Source organism: Trichosurus vulpecula, chromosome 8 (assembly GCF_011100635.1).
Source record: "Trichosurus vulpecula isolate mTriVul1 chromosome 8, mTriVul1.pri, whole genome shotgun sequence".
NCBI classification, from domain to species: domain Eukaryota; kingdom Metazoa; phylum Chordata; class Mammalia; order Diprotodontia; family Phalangeridae; genus Trichosurus; species Trichosurus vulpecula.
The window spans coordinates 58460321-58480682 of NC_050580.1; the positions used below are offsets into that span (position 1 = coordinate 58460321).

The 20362-nt window shown below is 40.9% G+C and overlaps 1 protein-coding gene across 1 annotated transcript in view; it reads left to right on the forward strand.

The window, feature by feature from the left end:
- Positions 1 to 20362, forward strand: part of LRMDA (leucine rich melanocyte differentiation associated) — a 1324152-nt gene that overhangs the window by 756499 nt on the left and 547291 nt on the right. Inside the window, 1 exon segment of the mRNA XM_036736266.1 lies at positions 14711 to 14828. Within this exon segment, the coding sequence (XP_036592161.1) occupies positions 14711 to 14828 (118 nt within the window).

Genomic DNA, 20362 nt, shown 5'->3' on the forward strand with positions numbered 1-20362 from the left:
ATAGCACCTATTTAATTTGGTGGTCTTTGAGCTCAATAAAATAATCTATATCATGTATTTTGTAATAATAAGAATAAGCTTTTATTGTCAACATCATTATTACAGAATTACTATTATTATTAGTAGTTGCAAAAATAAGATTCAAACCTTTTCAAAAGGAGGGGAAATATGCATATTAAGGAGTGGCAAAAAGGATAAGGAAATAGAATGAATTTTAAGAGGAAGGAGGGGAATAAGGATAACACTGCGTTTCTCTTCAAATGTTCTTTGCCTTGCCTCACTTCAGTCCACCCTCCACATAGCTACTAAAGTGATCCACTCTCAAGGTTATTCTCACTATCTCACTCCCCTTCTCAATAGACTCTTTAGTTTTTAAAACCTGTAATAACCTTAGCCCAATCTATCTTTCCATGATCATTAAACATTACTCTTCCTTCCACATTCTGTGATCCAGTCAAGACTTTTATCTGTTCCTCATACACAACACTCTATTTCCATCTCCACAGCTTTGTATTGGTGGTTCTCCATGCCTGGAATGCACTTCCTCCTGGAATGCCTTTTTTTTTTAAATTCAAGACACGGCTGAAGCATCACCATCTACATTAAGCTTTTCCTGATGCTCCCTGCTCTAGTTGCTAGTGCCCTCCCTTTCCAACTAGCTTGTGTTTAACTACTTTGTATTTATTCTTTTTATATTTATTCTGCATATGCTTGTCTTTATTCTTCACATGCTTACATATTATTGCTGTTCTCTCCTTTCCCCCCTCCCCCCATCACCACTTGAAGCTCCTTGCCAAAAGGGTTGTTTCATTCATTCTATTTTTGTCCCTAGTGATTAGCACAGCCTATGGCATATAGATAGCAGGCATTTAATAAATTTATTTGATTGATCTGAGCAAAGCAGGGGTGGGAGATGAAAGGATCAGGAAGGCAGTGTGTTTACCCACTGATGCCTTCCAAGTGACTAGCACCAGGGTTTGACTTTTCTAGTTTCTTCCTCTCTTCCTAATATCTGACAAAGTGCCTAAGTCTTTCTTAGCAATGCAGGTTTCTAGTATATCATAATTTAGCTTCTGAAACTTGCTTAGCCCTGGAGTTTGGGTTTATGCTAGAGAAAAGGGCTTTAAGTTTCTCAAAAGTATTTTCTCAGCCCTTCTCCCACAAAGTGGGAAGTGTGCCTGCCACCCAGATTTTATCCAGAGCCCAATTGTGACGCCTCTATGTAAATTTATGTGACATTTTCACTTGAGAATTGCTTAAAAAATGAATGATCTCTCTACAGTTTATTGTTTTTCACTTTAAGTACATTTTCTGACAATATGTCCCCTATTAATCATTTAAGCAATAGTAGAGGCTTTAAAGAAGCTTATTCAGAAGCAAAAGCCCATGGTTCATTTAGTGCTGTCTGAAAAAAAATCTTATTGATTGACATCCTCTGTGGTTATGTGATGTAATATTTATAATATGTCACCCTGCCATACATCAAAACAAGTATGTCTGTTGTTTCATTTCCATGGGAGATGTTGATTTCATAGAGGTCAGGCTAGTCTTAGGTCACGTTGTGGCAGACCACTGGGTTAGGAATGGGAAGTAACTGAATTTATGTTATCTACTGGAAACTGCAGGAAGATGCTTTTGGCTTCTCCCTCTCTCACCTTCACTCTCTCACCTTTCCCTCCCCTCCTCTCCACCCTCCTCCATCATCATTAAATTTTGTTTTGCTTTTTTGGCCTTGGTGGCCTTCATAAGATAGGACAATTAAAACTCCTTTTGCAAGTGAATACATTTCTCAGCTAGTCAGTGGCAGTCTGTTATGGGGCAGAAGGGAAAACGTTCTATGATTTTCCCACAGGTATTAGTTCATTATAGTTTCTAGCTGGGCATGTGCCATATTATTTGCTGATAAGAATATACAGTTTCTTGGGGGTGAGGAGCCTATACTTAGCTATGTGCACATGCTGATGGTATTTTTAGTATTAGTATTAAATAAAAATAAATGATTAGAAAAAAGGGGGGCTAGTCACCTAATGAGAATAAGGGATAACTGAAGTGGAAAGATTCATAATTGTGGAGTTAGAGGACCTGGGTTTAAAACCTTGCTCTCATGCTTACTACGTGTTTGACTTTAAAGAAATCACTTAAACTCCATGGGCCTCAGTTTACTCATCTGTAAAATGAGGAAGTTGGTCTAGGTAGCCCACAAAGCCCCTTCTCGCTCCAGATCTACCCTCCTTACCAACTGTATTAGATCCTTTCTTGTAACAAAGGAAAGTAATCAAAACCAATTTGACCTAGTGTATGTCACTTTGTTTATCTATAATCTCCCACTTTTCCACAAAATAGAGAGGTTATCTTTTATCAACTGCTCTCTTAGACCAAGATAGATCATTACAATGAATCATTGTTAAAAAGTTGTTTTTGTTTGCAAGGTTGTAGTCATTATATATATTGCTCTCCTTGTTGGACTTACTTGACTCTGTATCAGTTCATACAATTTTTCCCATTTTTCTTTGATTTCCTCATATTTGTCAGTTTTTATAGTGAAGTATTATTCCATTATATCCACATACCACAATATGTTCAGGCATTCTCCAGTTGATTAGCATCTAAAGTTTCCACTCTTTTGTCACCACAAAAAAAGACTGCTAAGAATATTCTGGTCTATATGGGACCTTTGCTGTCTTTGACCTCCTTCAGGCATATGCCTAATAGTAGTGTCACTGGGTCAAAAGGAGGGAATAATTCATTGCAAAGTCACTGTTTGAAAGGATGCAATTAACTTAAGCTAGATCTCTAATAAACTGCTTGGGGACATCCTCTTAAGACTAGCATTGACTAATAAAGCTAGAATGGTAAATTTGGATGTCTAAGTAGGTGAGATTTTCTCTTTCCTCCTCCCTTTCCTTTCCTGTCTTCTATTTCAATTTAAGGCAGTAACTATTTAATAAATGTCAACTGTGTGCAAATTAAAGAAACTCTGACATTCTACCTCATACTCATCGGATTGGCAAAGTTAATAAAAAAAAGGAAAATGACAAATATTGAAGGGACTATAAGGAAATACATGCATTTATGCATAGCTGGTCCAGCAATTCTGGAAAGCAATTTGGAATTGTGCCCTAAAAATGACTGAATAGTTTATCAGCTTTGACCCAAGAAGACCACTTCTAGGCTGGCAACCAAGAAGATCAAAGAAAGAGGAAAGGTTCTTATAGTACAAAAATATTTCTAGCAGCTATTTTTGTGGTAGGTAGCAAAGAAACAAATGGGTGCCCATCAGTTGGGGAGTGGGAACAAAATATACTATATGAATGTAATTTTGTGCTGTAAGAATTAGAGACAATTTTAGAAGGAAAAAAAAAACAATCTAGGAAGACTTGTATGGATTGATGAAGACTAAAAACCAGGAGAATAATTTATGCTATAACATCAGTGTTAGAAAAATGATCAAGTTTGTAAGACTTAAGAACTCTGATAAATTCAATAATCAACCATGATTCCAAAGGACTTATGAAAAAGCATGCTATCCATAATGAAACTAACATTTTTGGACATGTTTAATATGGGAATTGGTTTCACTTGATTATGTGCATGTTTGTTACAATTTCCTCTTTCAAGTGCTCCCTGCCCCCAATCCAGCCCCAGGGAAGGAGTAAGAGAGAAAAAAATAAATGCTTGATAATTGAGATAAATAAAAATTTAAAATTATAAGCATCTACTGTGTGAAGAGTGTGCTAGGTACTAGAGGAGATAATGAAGTGATCCCTGCTGTCATCGAGGTACATCAGAGGTCCAAAGAAGGTATTATGGGAGGAAATGTTTATTATGCACTAGTGGCATTTCAGGGAAGGCTTCATGGAAAAGATGGCATTTGAATTGGGCTTTAAAGTCTAGGTAAGAATTCAACATGTGCATATAATGAAGTAGAGAGAAGGGTTGGGTGGTTAGAGGCATGAGAAACTGATTGGACAAAGACTTGGAGGCTAGAAATGCAAGATGTGTATGGATGATGGCAACTTTTGGGGAGAGCAGAATATGTGGAGGAGAGTAGCGTAAGAGAATACTGGAAAGTTAGAGTGGTGCAAGATCCAAGTGGATCTTGCATACCAGGGAGAGAGAAAGGGAAAGGAAGGCAGTGGAGGGGAGGAGAGAGTCAAAGACAGATCCTTGGGCACCATTCATCTGATAGGCCTGGGAAGGGAACCGAGAGTGAGTAAAGACAGAGACGAGGTCAGACTCTATGGACCAGATTAGAGAGGAATGGATAGATAGAGAGGAGTGGTAGTAAAAGTAATGAGAGTAAATACTGATTGGCTAGGAGAAGTGAGAGAATGCCTCAAAAAAGGGAAGTGACTGTTAAGGAAGAGGCTGGAAAGGAAAGAGTGAACAGTGAGGAGACAGAGGCATTGAGTGTAGACTATTTTTAAGACATTTTGCCATGTGAGGAAGAGAGATAGAGGATTGTTAAAGGATGTAGAGAAGTTTGGTTGTTGTTTAGCACTGGAATGACTTAATTATGTTTGTAGAGAGGAGACTGGAGAAAGAGAGGAGAGACAGAGAAACAGAGACTGAAGGAGAAAAAAGAGAGACATGGACATGGTGGGAGGGAGGGAGAGAGAGAGAGAGATAGAGAGAGAGAGAGAGAGGGAAAGAGAAAGAGAGAGAGAGTGTTGGGAGGGGCCTGAGAGAGGGGGGATAATAGCTGGAACAAGATCCTGGAGGAGAAAGGAAATGAGATCCAGGAGGCAAGAAGAAGGATTAATCAGGAAGAGTGGAGAGATATCTTTCAGGAAGAAAGAAAGGGAAAACGAATGCTGATACTGGAAAATTTTGAGGAGTGAAGGAAGGAGGTTTAGTTAGCCCTCCTGGAATAATCTCAATCTTATCAGAGGAGTATTAGAATTGAGAATGTGAATGTGGGTGGGGGCTTCTACTTACTCACTTCACTCTGACTTCAAGGCAGAAGGCCTGGGTTCTACTATTGAATGATAACTGTAGGCCTCATTTTCCTCATCCTTCAGATGAGGGGGTTGTTACTAAAGTCCTTTGTGGATCTAACATCCTATGAATTCTATGACTCATTTCATTTTCTTTACTTCTTTCTTCTCTCTCTCCTCCTCCCTCCCTTTTTTCCTCTCCTTTCTTCCTTTTATTGCTGCCTCCTCCTCCTCCTCTTTCATGCCTTTGCTCCCTTTTTTCTCTCTCCCTTCCTTCTTCCATCCCTCTCTTTCTCTCTTCTTCTCCCTCTCTCTTTCTTTGTCTCTGTCTCTGCCCTGTCTCCCCACCACCCCATGTGATATTTGGTTTTTCCTTATAATAGCATTATTTTAAACTCTTTGCCCTCTTGTTGATCACCAACAGAGAGCAGATCAGGGTTCTGTCCAGTATCTGCAGCCACTCAATCAAAAAGGAATGGGAAAGGATACCCAGACTTCAGGGGTCTGTTTGGGGACTACCCCCATTTCCCCACCCAGCCAGAGTAGTAAAAGTTGTGGCTTACAGAACCCAGTGTGCATTCTTCAGCTAATCTAAAATCTTAGCTTTGAAGATCAGAAGAAAGCAAAGGTCATGACCTAGAGATCAAAGTAACAGAAGCCAACACCATAATTGCCAGTTCCTTCTCTTGTCCAGGCTCTGGGTCTGTCCTGTGGGTGTATTTTTTTGCATGGAAGACTTCAAACAGTTGTTAGGGAAATCATCAGGTCTTTGCCAGGCAATCATTAAAGTAGTAGGTGAGCTCACCTATTCTCATTAGGGTGAGATAATTGTAATCTGTGTCTGCATCTGGACCTATTCAGGTTGGAGCACTTGTTCATTATTCTTTGGCCCTCCTCTATTTTCTCAAATTCATTTATTTGGGCTGCATAGGAAACAGGCATGAGGAGAAACAAGCATTGAATTATATTCTAAACATGTATTTTGAACCTGCAGAATCATGCGATTCTCCCCCCAAAAGAGACCTCCTTGGAGAATAGCTTATCTACTTTCTTCCTTTTATAGATTAGGAAACTGAGTCCCAGAGAGGGTCAGCCAGGTTATCTTGGTGGCAGAGCCAACCTTGAATACATATTCCAACTGCCAGTTCTGTGCTCTCGAAGCATAAAGAAGCCATCACTGACTTTTCATTGCCAAGATGTGGCCCTAGGTGGTCAGATAATCCAAAAACTGGAGAAAAGAAGCCCCAGCAAAAAAAAAAAAATAAAATGCCCTTGTAAGTCAGTTCCCTATTCCCCCGGGCCTGGAAAATCAGCATCATTGGCCGCTTGCCTGTGGAGCCCTGGGCCATTGCTGACGAGAAATCCAACAGCGGTAGGGGAAGGTTAATGAAACACATCTCATGCTCTGTGGTGTGTTCATCTTTTCCATGACTTTGAAGCATGATACTGTGTGGCCAGTTCCTCAGTGGGTGGGATCAAAAGGCAACCTCATTTCTCTCAGGTCTGTTTAGGAAAATGCTCTCAGAGCATCAGGGCTGGGGCAGTGAAACCAGGGTTTGGGCGTAGGAAGGCCCTCAGTAGTGCTTCTGGATGGCTGATGCCCTCCTTCCTATTTCCTTTATCCATTACTCTCCCTTACTCATCGCTATCACATGAAGGGAAACAGGGAGGAAAGGAAATGGGGGGAGAAAGAGACAGAGAGAGAGAGACAGAACGAGAGATAGAGAGACAGAGAGACACAGAAACATACAGAGAGAGAGAGAGGGAGAGAGAGAGAGGGAGAGAGAGAGAGAGAGAGAGAGAGAGAGAATGACAGAGAATGACAGAGAATGAAAAATCACAAAGGAAAGAAGGAAAAAAAAACAAAAATCAGAAAAAGGAAATAGATGGAAGCAGAAAAAAGAGGGGAAAGAAAAAGAAGGAAAGGAGAGAAAAGATAGAGGAAGAAAAGTGGAGAGAAAGAAAAGAAGAGAGAAAGAAAATCAATAGATTTGGCTTCATTTACTACTTTAGGAGGAGATGAGCACCCAAGAACACCTTTCTAGAATTCCTGGGCTCTTCCTTGTGCCCTCCACCATTGCCGATGGTGCCCTTTTACCTGACAACAAAGACTGAGCTCTCCCAAATGACCGTACCGGAGGACCAAGAGATAAGCTAAGACTACACCTGCCCAAGCCCTAACCCCACGGGACGTCCCTTTGGTGCTCAGATGTGGAAATGTAGATGGATCTCTTTTCATTAAGCCTAGCCCCAGTTTAACAAGCAGTTTTATAAATCTGGAGCTATCTCAGGGTGTCCCAGGATTTATAGATGGGGGCTCCTGCCATAAAGTGCTTTATGATGGCTGCCTTCTGTGTTATTAGTAGCTGTCTCTTCCTTCAACCACTGCTGTTTGATAATAGTCTTAAAACACCCAGAATTACTTACCTGCAAGCCACATTCCCGATAGCCCCGTTGACAGTCTGAATAAGTTTACTGCCCTTTTGTTGTACTTTACCTTCAAAACAAACTGATTGAACCATCAATAGCTCCTGGAAGCTGACAGAGGCATGTCATCTAGGCTAACCCCTGTGATAGCAGGTTATCTGGGAGAGTTAACCTTAGTGCATTGTTAACTGAAATGTTTTATGTACTATGCAACTTTGGGATGGTGCTGTGATAACCCCAGTAACTAAGTAATACATCACAGTAAAGAGATTTGGGTGCCACAAATAACCCGGGATTAAATTTACAAGGGTTGAATTGATATTGTAAAAGCCTTCATTCTGGGGCTTCAGTAATCCCTCCTTGTATTTTTATGGCAAACTGGCCTTCCCAACAGGATTGAAGCTTTTGGCTTTTGACACCCTGACATAGCCCAGCACTAAGGGAAACAGATTTCCCAAACCCAGAGTGAAGCAATTCAAATGGGGGAAATCTCCCTGACTGGGAACTTGTCCTTGGTGTTGGGGAAGCAGGTTCTGACCTGAAAGGGGCTGCTGTGATCTCATGGGAAGGCAGGCTTCTCCCCATCATTTCCATCAGTCACAGGTCAGCTTTAGCGGATGGCATCTTCAAGCAGAGCCAGCAGAGAAAGCAAAGTCTGCTGTCAGCCCTAACTTCCCCCACCCTCTATCTAATTCTTAACATGCCCTTTCCTACTTTTGACCGCCCCCTTCCCAGAGGTGCAGAGCTTGTGTTAGCCTCCTCCTCTCTGCACCCCCTTATCCAAGAGCTGGGATTTTTGACCTGGGGTCTGTGTATAAATTTCAGTGGGTCTGTACTTGAATCAGGGAAAAATTCCATCTTTATTTTCACTAATCTCTAATTGAATTTTTACATTCCCTTCAAATATTTAAAAATATTCTTCTAAAAACAGTCCATTGGTTTTACCTGACTGCCAAAGGGGTCCATGACAAAAAAGCTTCAGAACCCTTATTCTAGAGGGAAGTATGGACAACCCAATAAATTCATACTAAAAGTGACTGACAACATTTGTCTCCTAGGTAATTATAAAAGAGTACATTTAGACAGTGTCTCAACCAAAAGAATAAATTTCTAATGATGGAGGTTTAGAAACTTTGAGGAAGGAGACATTTGTGGATAGGTACCTTTCATAGCACACCATAACAAGAACGCCCTACTTTACTTCTGCATATAGACTTTGGAATTAAGATAATTAAGATTAGGACCTTGGCCTGTAAAAGCCCTGAGGGGATATAGGCCTGACTCTGTCACCTTGGAGGGGTGACTTACCCTTTCTGGGCCCTAGTTCCTCATAAAGGATTTGGGCTAGATCTTGGAAAAATTCCTTCCAGCCTCACATTTTATGAGTGAATACCAACTAGACATCAACCATTTTAATTTTAAACTCCCTTAAGAGGCAGTAAGGAAACACTCCCTCTTGTCCCTCTTTGCCCTCCCTCCCCCATCCCCAATCACCACCATTTCTTTCTCTCCTTTGATTTCAGGACTGGGATCCAAAGTCTGCTTATGTGACAATGCTCTCTCTGTCTGTTGTCACCTTGGTTCCTGCCAGCCCTGTGAAGGCATCTTTCATTCCATCATTAAACATTTGCTGATTTTCTAATACTGATGTTTTCTTCACCTGAATATTCATTCTTTTCCCACCCTACACTTAGTGGGTGTCTTTACTCCCTTTGCCCGTCACTCCTGACATATTGTTTCCGTCTGTACATGTCTTCATTTGAAAGAATCTGTTGTCGTTGGGGCTTTGCTGCTGGTAACAGAAGATGGAACTTTTCCTCTGCCACTGACAGGGGCTGCTGGGAGTCATGGGAGATGATGGAAAGGGCAGTTGGGAAATTTGGACAAGACCTTGGGGCTCTGCCTGAATCTGAATAGGACTGGGCAGTGGGAAAAGGGAGGGGTTTGGAGGAAAACCAGGGAAAGAGGAGAACCTGGGAAGGAAAAAAGTGTTTGGAACAGTGCATTTGTGATACAGAGAATGAGTGACTATGAGATGTAGAGGGAAAGACAAAGGGATCACTGGTTTAGAGCTAGAAGGAGGCTTAGAGATCATGTCCCTTGTGATACCAAGATACACCTTCCTCAGTTTAGAGATTTAAAAAAAATCCTGAGGCTCAGAGCAATTATATTACTTGCCTCAGATCACACAGACAGAAAGTAGCTGGTTTTGAACCCGGCTCCTCTGACTCCCAGGCCAGAGTCTTTCCTCTGCATGATGCTAGAATCTCTACAGGGAAAGGTAGAAAGCCTAAGGAATTTCTGTGCATTTTGACCTTAAAAATAAATAGTTTTGCAGTGACGGCAAATCCCGTGCAAGTTATCTCCTTTTTGGTGAACAGTAATCTCTAGCTTTGAGGTTATCTTTACTTTTGGCCTATAGCTCTGACAATTCAGTTTAACAAACATTTATTAAATGCCGAAAGCCCATTTCATTATGTGAGACCACCTGGGCCAGCGAAATGGTCTTTGTTTTCTTTTCTCTGTCCTGTTTCCTCTCCCCTCGGCTCCTCTCCTCTCCCCTCCCCTCCTTTCCCTCCTCTTCCTTTTCCTTCCCTTCCCTCTCCCCTCCCATCCCCTCCCCTTCCCTTCCTCCCCTCCCCTCCCTCCTCTCCCCTTCACTTCCCTCTCCCCTACCCTCCCTTCCCCTCCTCTTCCCTTCCTTTCCCTCCCTTCCCTTTCCCCCCAGACTACTATTTTTTTCCCCATTGTATAGAGCTTTGAGTAAGGAATCTCCCTCTTCTAATACAAATCAGAACCTTCCCTGCAGTTATGAGTTTGGAATTCTCTGGGGTCAATAAGAGATTCAGTGACTTGCTCAGGGTGACACAGCCAATATGTGTCAGGTGGGAAGAATTTGAAACTAGACCTTCCTGATTCCATAGCCTGTGTAGCTCTTTTAATGGTCTTTTTAAGGAATTCTTACTGGTTGGAAAGATGACTCTTATAAGTCAGAGGTGCCTGTGTGGAGGTGTGCTCAGGCCCCCTGAAGCAGCTACCATGTACTTTTTACCTATCTTATACTTTAGATGCAAATACAATAGGGGATGAATAGACACATTAATATACTGTGGGAGGAGATATGAATTGGTCCAACCATTCTGGAAAGCAATTCAAACTGTGCCTCCCAAATTACTGAACTATGTATCCCCTTGACCTAGAAATACTTCTATTAGGTCTGTACCCCGAAGAGATCAAAGAAACTGTATATATATATATATATATATATATATATATATATATGTGTGTGTGTGTGTGTGTGTGTGTGTGTGTGTATGTATGTAATATGTGTCATACATTATACACACACACATGCACACATAAATATATATAGCAACTAGTTTATAATGGCAAAGAACTAGAAACTTAACAAGTTTCATTAATCATTAATTTGGGGAATCAGCGAACAAATTATGATATGTGAATGTAATAAAAATATTGTTATGAACTAAGAAATGACATAAAGGATTATTTCAGAGCACTCTGGGAAGGCTTGTATGAACTGATGCAGAGTGAATTGAACAGAACTAGGAGAGTGATTTATAACAACAACCTTGTAAAGACAAATCACTTTAAACATTTTAAGAACTCTGCTTAATGCAATCCCTTCCCATGATTCCCACCTTCTGACAGAGAGTGATGTACACAAGATGGACAGAGATGTATCTATTCAAAGTTGATTTGTTTTGCTTTATTTGTTACAAGGGTTTTATTTTTCTCTATTTTCTTTTTTTTTCTAGTTGGAGGGGTAGGTGGTAGAGAGAGAGAAAAAATGTTTTTTAATTGAAAATAAAAAAAAGAAAAGGCAAAAAGCTACATAAAAAGGAGGAAATGGTGAATAATCAAATTTCAGCAAAACTGAACTAGTTGCCAATTCGTACTGATGCATTACCCACTCCTATCTTCATGTCATCTTCAGCGATGTGCTGGTCAATTTTACAAGCCTCTCCCCCTGCACCAAAATGTATGTGGGACACAATTTTAAGCTTAATATGCATTATTAATTTTTTCTTCATCACTCTAAATCTAGACAATCAACAAAATAATAAATTAAACCTTGACTTGTAGTGTTTGCCCCCTTCATAGGTGTAAGTACTCACACTGAAACTACGGTTTGGTTATAAGTGGATGCAAGCTGGTTCCAGCACACCCCATCTCCACTACTAGAAATTGGTTCTCTTCCCTTTACCCCACCATCGCTGCCTACTAAAATCTCTCCTTTCCTTCAAGACTGAACTATGGTGCCACTTCTTATATGAAACCTTCTCTGATCCCTTTAGGGTTTTCACAGCATTTTGTTTGAACTGCTTCTTTATAGTTTTCATAATTCTGCTTTGGGTTTTTGTTATTATCTGTGCAAATGTCTCATCATCTCTTTTAGACTATAAGCTCTATGAGGGGCTATAATTTATTTCATCTCTGTATCCACCACAATCTAGTATAGTGCTATGCACATAGTCCCTTATTTAGTGCTTTTGTGTATTTAAGTAAATCAAATTTACTGCCCAGTGGCTAAACTATTTATGAAGAGGCTAGATACCTTAAAGTCTTCTTGCTTTTCCATGGAAAAGTCTGTGGTTTCCTGTTTTGTTTTATTTTGTTTTCCCATGTTACTTCTCAATCTACTCAATTGATGAGTATTTATTGGATGCCTACCGTATACTCAATTGTTTGTTAATTTAAATTACTAGAGCTCTAAGAATGCCATGGTTTCTGTTATTTGCCTCCCTAGTCTGTACAAGACACTATGCGACACTGAAAATAAGGCATTTGGGGCTCCTATCATCATGGAGATTATAGCCTATCTGAGGAGACAAGATGAGCATATAGATAAATTAGAGAGTAATTGAAAGGTAAAGTCTGTGGGACTGACTTTAAGTGAAGGAAGAGTTTAGAAGCAGGAAGAGCCCACTGGACTAGAGTGGTCAGAGAAGGTCTTTCACATGTTCATATTGGATCTTGAGGGAAGGAAAGGGTTTGAGAAGGCAAAGGAGATGAATAAGGGCATTGGAGTCAACTCATTTTGCTTTTGATCTGAGAACCCTCCATTCATCAGTGTGGCCATAATTGCTGATATCACTGAGAGTGTTTGGATAGTGAAAGGTTCTTAGACATGTGACTGGGGGTGAATGGGAGAGGAGAGATGCTAAATTATCAGTCACCTCCAAAGGAGACTCTGGTAATGTGTCCAGTTGCCCAATCTATCACATAACTTGTTGGCAACTGTTACTTAGCAGAAGACATTTGTACTCCCATCCTGGTTGCTGTGATGGATGCCACCTAGACTCATCTAGGATGGTGTTTTATGGAATGTTTTATGGAATAACAGTGACTCATAGAACCTACCCTTGGGCCAATCTCCATTCTTCCTTCTCACAATGAGCCCCAGGCCATTTCTGCTAGACAACCACAGGTAATGCATTAGTTACCTAAAATTCATCATTGTAGACATTGTTTTCACTGATGGAAATTACAACTATCTTATATGGCCTTAGTAGACCATTTTCATGGGTTGCTATGGCCAGAGAAATTCACCATCTGGTGATTGATATATGGTGATGAGCTTCTCAAAAAATAATGAGGCTTGTCAATAGGCCATGAGCATTAGAATTGTTTTGGACCTCTACCTTTCCACTTTGGAGACATAGTGTGTTATAGAGGGAGAAGAATGCTGGGCTTGATGTCAAGAAGCATCGGGGTTTGAATCCCACCTCTGATAATAGCTATGCAACCACTTATCTCTCTGGGTCTCACTCTTTTCATTTATAAAATTCATACTCGTAATGCCTGTCGTATTGGGTTGTTGTTGAGTTCACAGGAGATAATGTGTTTTGAAAATCTTAAAGAGTTACGTAAATGTTAACTATTTTATTATCATTGGTGCTTATAGGCGCAGCTAGAGATTACCTTAGCTGGCCTAGTTTGGAAGAACCCGGAGTCACTGCTGCACCATCCTGAGGCATCTGTGCAGGCTTGAGGACAGGGATTAGCTAGAAAGAACAGGAAAGGAAAGAGGTACCTTATCAACTGGAGTTTGGTTCTTTCAGCATTTTGGTTATTATTATTAACAACAATAATGATGATAGCTAGTGTTGATACAGCTCTTTAAGGTTGGCACAGTGCTTTATATATATTATCTCACCTGAGCCTCACACGGAACCTGTGAGATTGGAGCTATTTTTATTCTGATTTTACAGGTGAAGAAAGTGAGGCTGAGAGAGCTTATGGCATACATGCTCTATAGCATGGCCCCCTATACCCCTGCTTATCACTCACAATGCCCCCATTCTGATGGTCCAAATCTGCCAGGTGAACTTAGGACCCCTGGTAAAATTATAGGACTTAACTTACTAACTTTGCAGCAAGTGATGGAATAGATGAAAAGATAGGAGTTAGAGCTGGAAGGAATTTAGAATGCTATGTTCCCTTCCTTTTACAGATATGGAAACTGAGGAACAGAGAGATTTTAAGTAACTTGCCTGGTGTCACATTATCTGAGACAGGATTGGAATTCAGATCTTCATATGGGGTTGGGGGGGAAGAGCATTGGAATTAGAATCAGGAAATATTGGTTTAAATGCTGATTCTAACTGGCATGAGCTGTGACCCTAGAGAAATCTGTTTCCTTACCTATATAATGGGCATCGTACTATTATACTATCTATTTTATTGAGTTAGGGACAGAAAAAAAAAACTCTCCGCAAATCTTACAAGGCCATATAAATGTAAGTAACTGCTATTTCTGTAGCTGGAACTAGCTTGATTTCTTGTAATAAGATTGGTGAGGACCATGGATGAAGCAGGCTCTTTATCAGTGTTTCATGGGGGAAGGTTTTTTTTTTTTTAGGGGGCTAAGGGAGAAGCTGGGTGAGTGGGAGAAGTCAGGGCTAATTTTCCCAAATGCTTACATCAGTGGAAGACAACATAATACTTATTCCTCCATGAGCTTCTCAGCTCTGTGTGTGTGTGTGTGTGCACGCGCGCACGAGTGCATGTGCACATGCACGCACATGTGGGTTTTATAGTTGCGTGTATGTAAAATGTAGTCATCTGTATGTGTGTAAACAGAAGAGTCACATGCTTGTATGAAGGGTAGTCATTTACCCAGCGTGTGGGTATTATTAGGGCCACTTTTCAAGGAAGGTTTCTCCAGCGGGTAATTGTGCATTTTGTTAACTTTTGTGCGGATGAAGGGGCACAAAAGGAGCAGCAATAGCCTGATCCATCTCCTGGGGAGTTGCGGAGCCTGGCCTGAGAAGGTTGTCTCACCTGTCCTCCCTGAGTGACCTCTGGTCCTTCTATTCTAGATGCTTTGTCCTGCACAAGCTACCCAACCTGAAGTTTCTGGATGCAAAGAAAGTCACAAAATTGGAGCGTGAAGAGGCCCTGGTGAGAGGTCAATTCATGAAAGTAGTGAAGCCCAAGGTAAGTAGGCCATGGGCCTTCATCTTCATGGCATTATTGGCCTCTGACTGGAGTGACTTCTGTTTAATGTCGTGCGCCGCACCTTGTGAGGTATTGGTTAGCCATGTGTCCTAATCAGCAGGAAGAGAGACACCCACATTGGGTCAAGATGGCTACTCTCTTCTGTAGTGGTGACCTGGAAGGTGATAGGACAATACAGTGGAATGCCATTGAATCGTTCTTGGCTGTAGCATATAATTGGTTAATGAATTATTGTAGTCAGGTCTAAAATAACTCAGTAGACCTCATTCATGGTGTGGTCACATCTGTAAGGCTATCCAGGAGCCTGTATCTCAAATACAACTTTCAGGGCCCGAATGGGGTTTCATTTTTTTTTGTCTGGAATGTGCTTTCCCTAGGAAGTAGGGCTTTTGGGCTCTGGAGAGAAGATTGGGGAAAGAGGTATTAGGCTTCTGCTCTCTCTGGGGTGGTTAGGATTTTACTGGTGCCTCGGGAATGGGACCCTTCTGTTCCAATGCCATCTGAGGAGCCAAGAGAGTGATTTTCCTCTGTCCAGAGGTTAAGGCACAGCAGCTTTTCTCTGAGATAGTACTAGAAGAGAAGGCAATTTTTTCTGACAATTTGTCCCCTGGCTTGTATGTGCTACCCACATGTGGCTCTTCAGAGTACACATGGATGGCATTTATTGACCTTTTCTTTACCAGCTGACTCAGAATGAGACAGAGAAATTTAATGTGGTGTCATCATAATGACAATACAGATGAGACAGGGGAGAGTTGGTTCTATGTCTAGAATTCAGATATTGGAAGATTTTTAAAAGACAGGATAGATGGTGGGGATCTGGCTGTGGTTTAAGGATAATAAAGTACAGTCAGGGGGGGGTGGAATTGATGACCCCAGGTAATATCCATCCCTGCCCTGGTGCTCTTCTGCATGAGACCAGTTACCTCTCGTAAGTCCAAGTATGTTCAAGGGACTTTGCTTTAGAGAGCAAGCATAAATGCTCATATAATAATGCTTGATAATAATGCGCAATGCTTAATAAATAATTGTAGATTGGTTGATATATTAGAAAGAGCATTGGCATTGTAGTCAGGAGGACTTAGTAGCTATAGGCAAACCACTTAACCTCTCTGAAACTCAGTTTCTTTGTCAGTAAAATGATGAGCAAGGCATATGGCCATGGCTTTATAGGCTTGCTAATCGAGGGTTCAGATGAGATAATATTTGCAAAATGCTTTACAGCCCTTAAAGTGATGTGTAAATGTTATCTGTTATCATTTTAGAAATCCAAGTAGTCCCAGTTTGTGGTTAATTTTTTATCTCCCTATTTGTAATTATAATCAAGGACAGAAAAGTTTCATCTTCAGGTTGCAGTTTCTTTTCAAATCTATCAGGTTCAATCTATTTGGGGTTTCTATTTTTGCCAAATAAAAACACTAACTGTAAAGAAAATGTTCACTCTAAGGTAAGTGTGTGTGTGTGTGTGTGTGTGTGTGTGTGTGAATGATTCTGCCAGATCACTGCATTGTTACCTGTACAATTTTAGCATACACTGCTAATTCAGATCGAATTACTTTATAAATATGAATTTATACTCATATATATATATATATAAATATAAAAACGTTCACACTTGTTCTCACCATGACACAGGTTTGACATGTTGTTTACCGGTACCTTCATTTGTCTCAGCTTTTATAAGTCCCACCAAATAAAATAATTTAATTCTTAGCCTTTTTTGTGAAAAGATTCTGGAGACAAGCTGATGTCAGGAACCTCAGCAAAGAAGTGGGTGAAATACATTGTGTTTCTGCCTTTGTAGTCATCCTGGGTTTTTTTTTTCTCTCTCTCTTGCTTTCACTTACACACTCTTTAAAAAGGGTAAAAAGATCGATATTCCTCTGGCTCTGAGTTAATGCTGACATGTAAAGATCTTCATCTTGGCTGCAAACTTGAGGGGAGCCTGGGAGAGAAGAGAGCTGCTCTCTAAAGGATAGCAAGAACTGTTTTTTTTTCTTTTTTGTGGACAAAACAGCTTTTCTAGAAGCTCAAGGATCTCCAGTAAAACAGCTCTTCAGAGTTACCAATTAGCCTCTAATCAGTCACAGAATTAGCCTGTCTGAATGAGGAGCTCTAACATCCCCCACTAACTGCATATGGCTTGAGCTGCTCATTAATTCTTTAAAAGGTGGGGTTGGGGGGAGGGTGGATGAGCAACAACCTAAGAAGCTGGAGCCTGTTAACCATCGAAGCACAAACCAAAGATTAGTGTTTTGTAGATTATCGGGACTGAGAATGACCTTCGAGCTCATCTCATCTGACCCACCTGCTTTAGCATATGTGAAAACTGAAGTCCAGCTAGGAGAAGGACTTTGCCAAGGCCACGCACCTAGCCAGGGGGAACAATCTAGCTTTTGTGTCCCCACCTCGTGCTGTATTTTCCCCAGAGATGTTTCCAGGCTTTTGATTATATATTAGACCTTTTGTTCTCACTTGATCCCACATTACCTTTCTTTTGTTCTTCTGGGTGATATGAAGTGACACTTTAATTTGGGGCAGAAAAAGTCACCCGCAGATCCAAATGAATTGGCAAATGGCTGTTAAAAGGAACTGTTGGGGATTGTTTTTTGCCGTGTTTGTCTTATGTACACGTTTGACTGTTCCTGGTTATGAAATAACACATAGACACATAGGCATTCCTAGAGAATATGCCACCATAAAGGGCAGCATTGGGTTGGTACAGAGGGTCAACATATCCTGGGACCATCCATTACTATTTGTCTTCTCCTTCCTACCAGGGGAAGGAAGGGATGGGATTAGAAGATTGAAGGGTATGGAGTTTAATCCTGTGGTTAAGTGAGCGGTATCCTGGAGCATGGACTGAGAGCAGGCTTCCAGAGAGTCAGGAAGAACTGGTTTCAAGTCTTTCCTTTGACGCATGTCCACTGTGTAGTCATGAACAAGTCATTCAACCTCAGTGCCCCAGATAACTCTCTAAGGCTGTATTGCAACCAGATATGTCCATCTATAGAGGTGGGCTTCCATGCTGGGAGTTCTCTACACAGGTGAAACCATGTGTCTTGACCTTATTCTTCCCAACTTCCCTCCCTGCCCTGCAAGGGATGGCACAGTGGATGGAGCGTTCAGCTTGGAACAGCTGAGTTCAAATCCAGCCTCAGAAATTTCCTAACTTTATGACCCTGTGCAAGCCACTTAATTTTGGTTTGCCTCAGTTTCCTCAATTGTTACATAGGGATAATAATAGCACCTGTTTGACAGGGTTTTTTTGAGGTTCAATTAAGATTATAACAAAAAAGGGTTTCTATATTGTTCGCTTTTCTTCCTCTTTGCTCCTCTTCCCCTAAAAGTGGGTGTGACGTGTAATTGTATGTTCACAGAGGTGTATGTATTCTTGGAGTAGGTTTATAAAAAGAGAGCAATTTCCAGGGAATGTACCAAACAGTCTGGGTAAAGGCCTATTTTTCATAACAAAATCAGAATTTGCAGTTGGCTTCTGTCCCTTCTGAGGCAGGGGAGGCATGTTATGCTTATTCAGCCGAAAGTGCTGATGAATGATCAAAAGGGCTATGATTTGGGGAGCTGTTTTCATTTTATTTGTGACATAAAATATTTGGGAAAGTGGAAAATAACCTCTCCAATCACAGCCCTCAACCTGGAAGGCATGGGCACTGGACTGTCTGAACATCTTTGGTCAACTCAAATACTCCCCCAACTCTCCCCTCCCCAAATCCAGGAGTTGATAAACTCCCCTGGGTCACAAAGGCTTAGTTTGGTATCAAGCATGTCCTCATGTTCTTCCTGCTCTTCCTTCCCTCTTCGCTTTCGTTTTTAAGATGATGCATTTCTTGCCCACGGTTTTCTCTTTTTTTAGTTTAAAGTACCTGGTTCTATCTGGGTTTTGATTGTCCTGTGGAAAGATTCATACCATTCATGACAGACCATTAGCTAATGTGACAATGGACTCTTCCTTTCCTCTAGTGTTAGGGATAGACAATGAAACAAGAACCAGACACCAGCTTCTATCATTAAATTTTAAGGAAAATATTTTCCATTGTCAAAATACTGCCCATTATATTATGCTCAGTGTTAAGGCAGAATTAGCTGGGCTGAGGACTTAGAGTTCTAGGTGGAAGGCTACCTCCATGACTAGACTGTAACCTCAGTCTACTGGTAGAAGGAGAGATCAAAGTGGAGTGGGCATCCAGGACAGAGTGTGCCACCCCTCGTGATGGCCCTTCACATCAGGCCAACAGCTCCAGAATACAACAGTCAGAATTGCTTAATTATGTCCTGGCTTTGTAATTATTCACCTCTGCTTGGGCAAAGAGCACACTTGTTGTTTTTTTTTTCTTTTTTTTTTTTTGGACATCATTATTTAAACCTGAAAACCTTACTGGTTATGGCACATATATGAAATTTCTCTACAAACTCTTTACTCTACAGACATTTATAGATGGGGGAGGATGTTAGCAGGGATCCATGAAGAGGCTGGGCATGCTGACTCATTTTATGCTAGAGAGGTATGCGTGTTTGCCTGTGTGTGCAAACCAGCATGTGTATGTTTCCTTCTGTATGTGTTTGTGTATGTATACAGACTTGTATGTCCCTGTGTTCTTTGGCATCGTATCACAGAGAGTAGATTTGTGGAGGCAACTACATTGTGGTGGAAAAAGATACTGGCTTTGGAATTAGCAGAGATCTGGGTCCAAATATTGGCTCTGATGCATAGTAGGTGAGTATTTTTGGGAAAATCAGTTAACCTTCCTGAAACCTGCTTTCCTCATCTTTAAAATGGAGAAGAGGTTATTGGTACTACCCACCTCACTATGCTATGGCCAGGAGAATTACTCAGTAAATCTTAATGCTCTTGGTTATAATTATTGTTGTTCAGTCATTTCAGTTGTGCCAGACACTTCGTGACCCCATTTGGGGTTTTCTTGGCAAAGACACTACAGTGGTTTGCCATTTTCTTCTCTAGCTCATTTTACAGATGAGGAAACAGAGGCAAACAGGGTTAAGTGACTTGCCCAGGGTCACACAGCTAGAAAGTATCTGAGGCTGGATTTGAACTCAAGAAGACTTATCTTCCCAACTTCAGGCCTGGTACTCTATGCACTGCACCCTCTAACTACCCCAATTATTACCTAATATTACCCTATAATTATTATCTAGAACTAGAAGAGACTGTGGAGATCATCTAGTATCCTCATTTTATGGCTGAGGAAACTGAGTTTTAATGGCTTAGATCCCACGAGTAATAAGTAGCAGAAATAGGATTTGAACACAGCTCCTTTGGGACTAGGTACAGACTAGAACAAACTACAAATTTAGGCTTTCAATTCCACCACATTCTGGTGTGCCCTTTTTTGTATCACTGGACCAACTTTTCATGTGCCCACTTCAAAATATGAGAATAGGTACAAAGTGCAGAACTGGCAAGATTACACAGCCAGAAGGCTCCAAGAAAGAGAGAAGAAATGGGGCATGGAGACCAGAATCTTTAGACTACT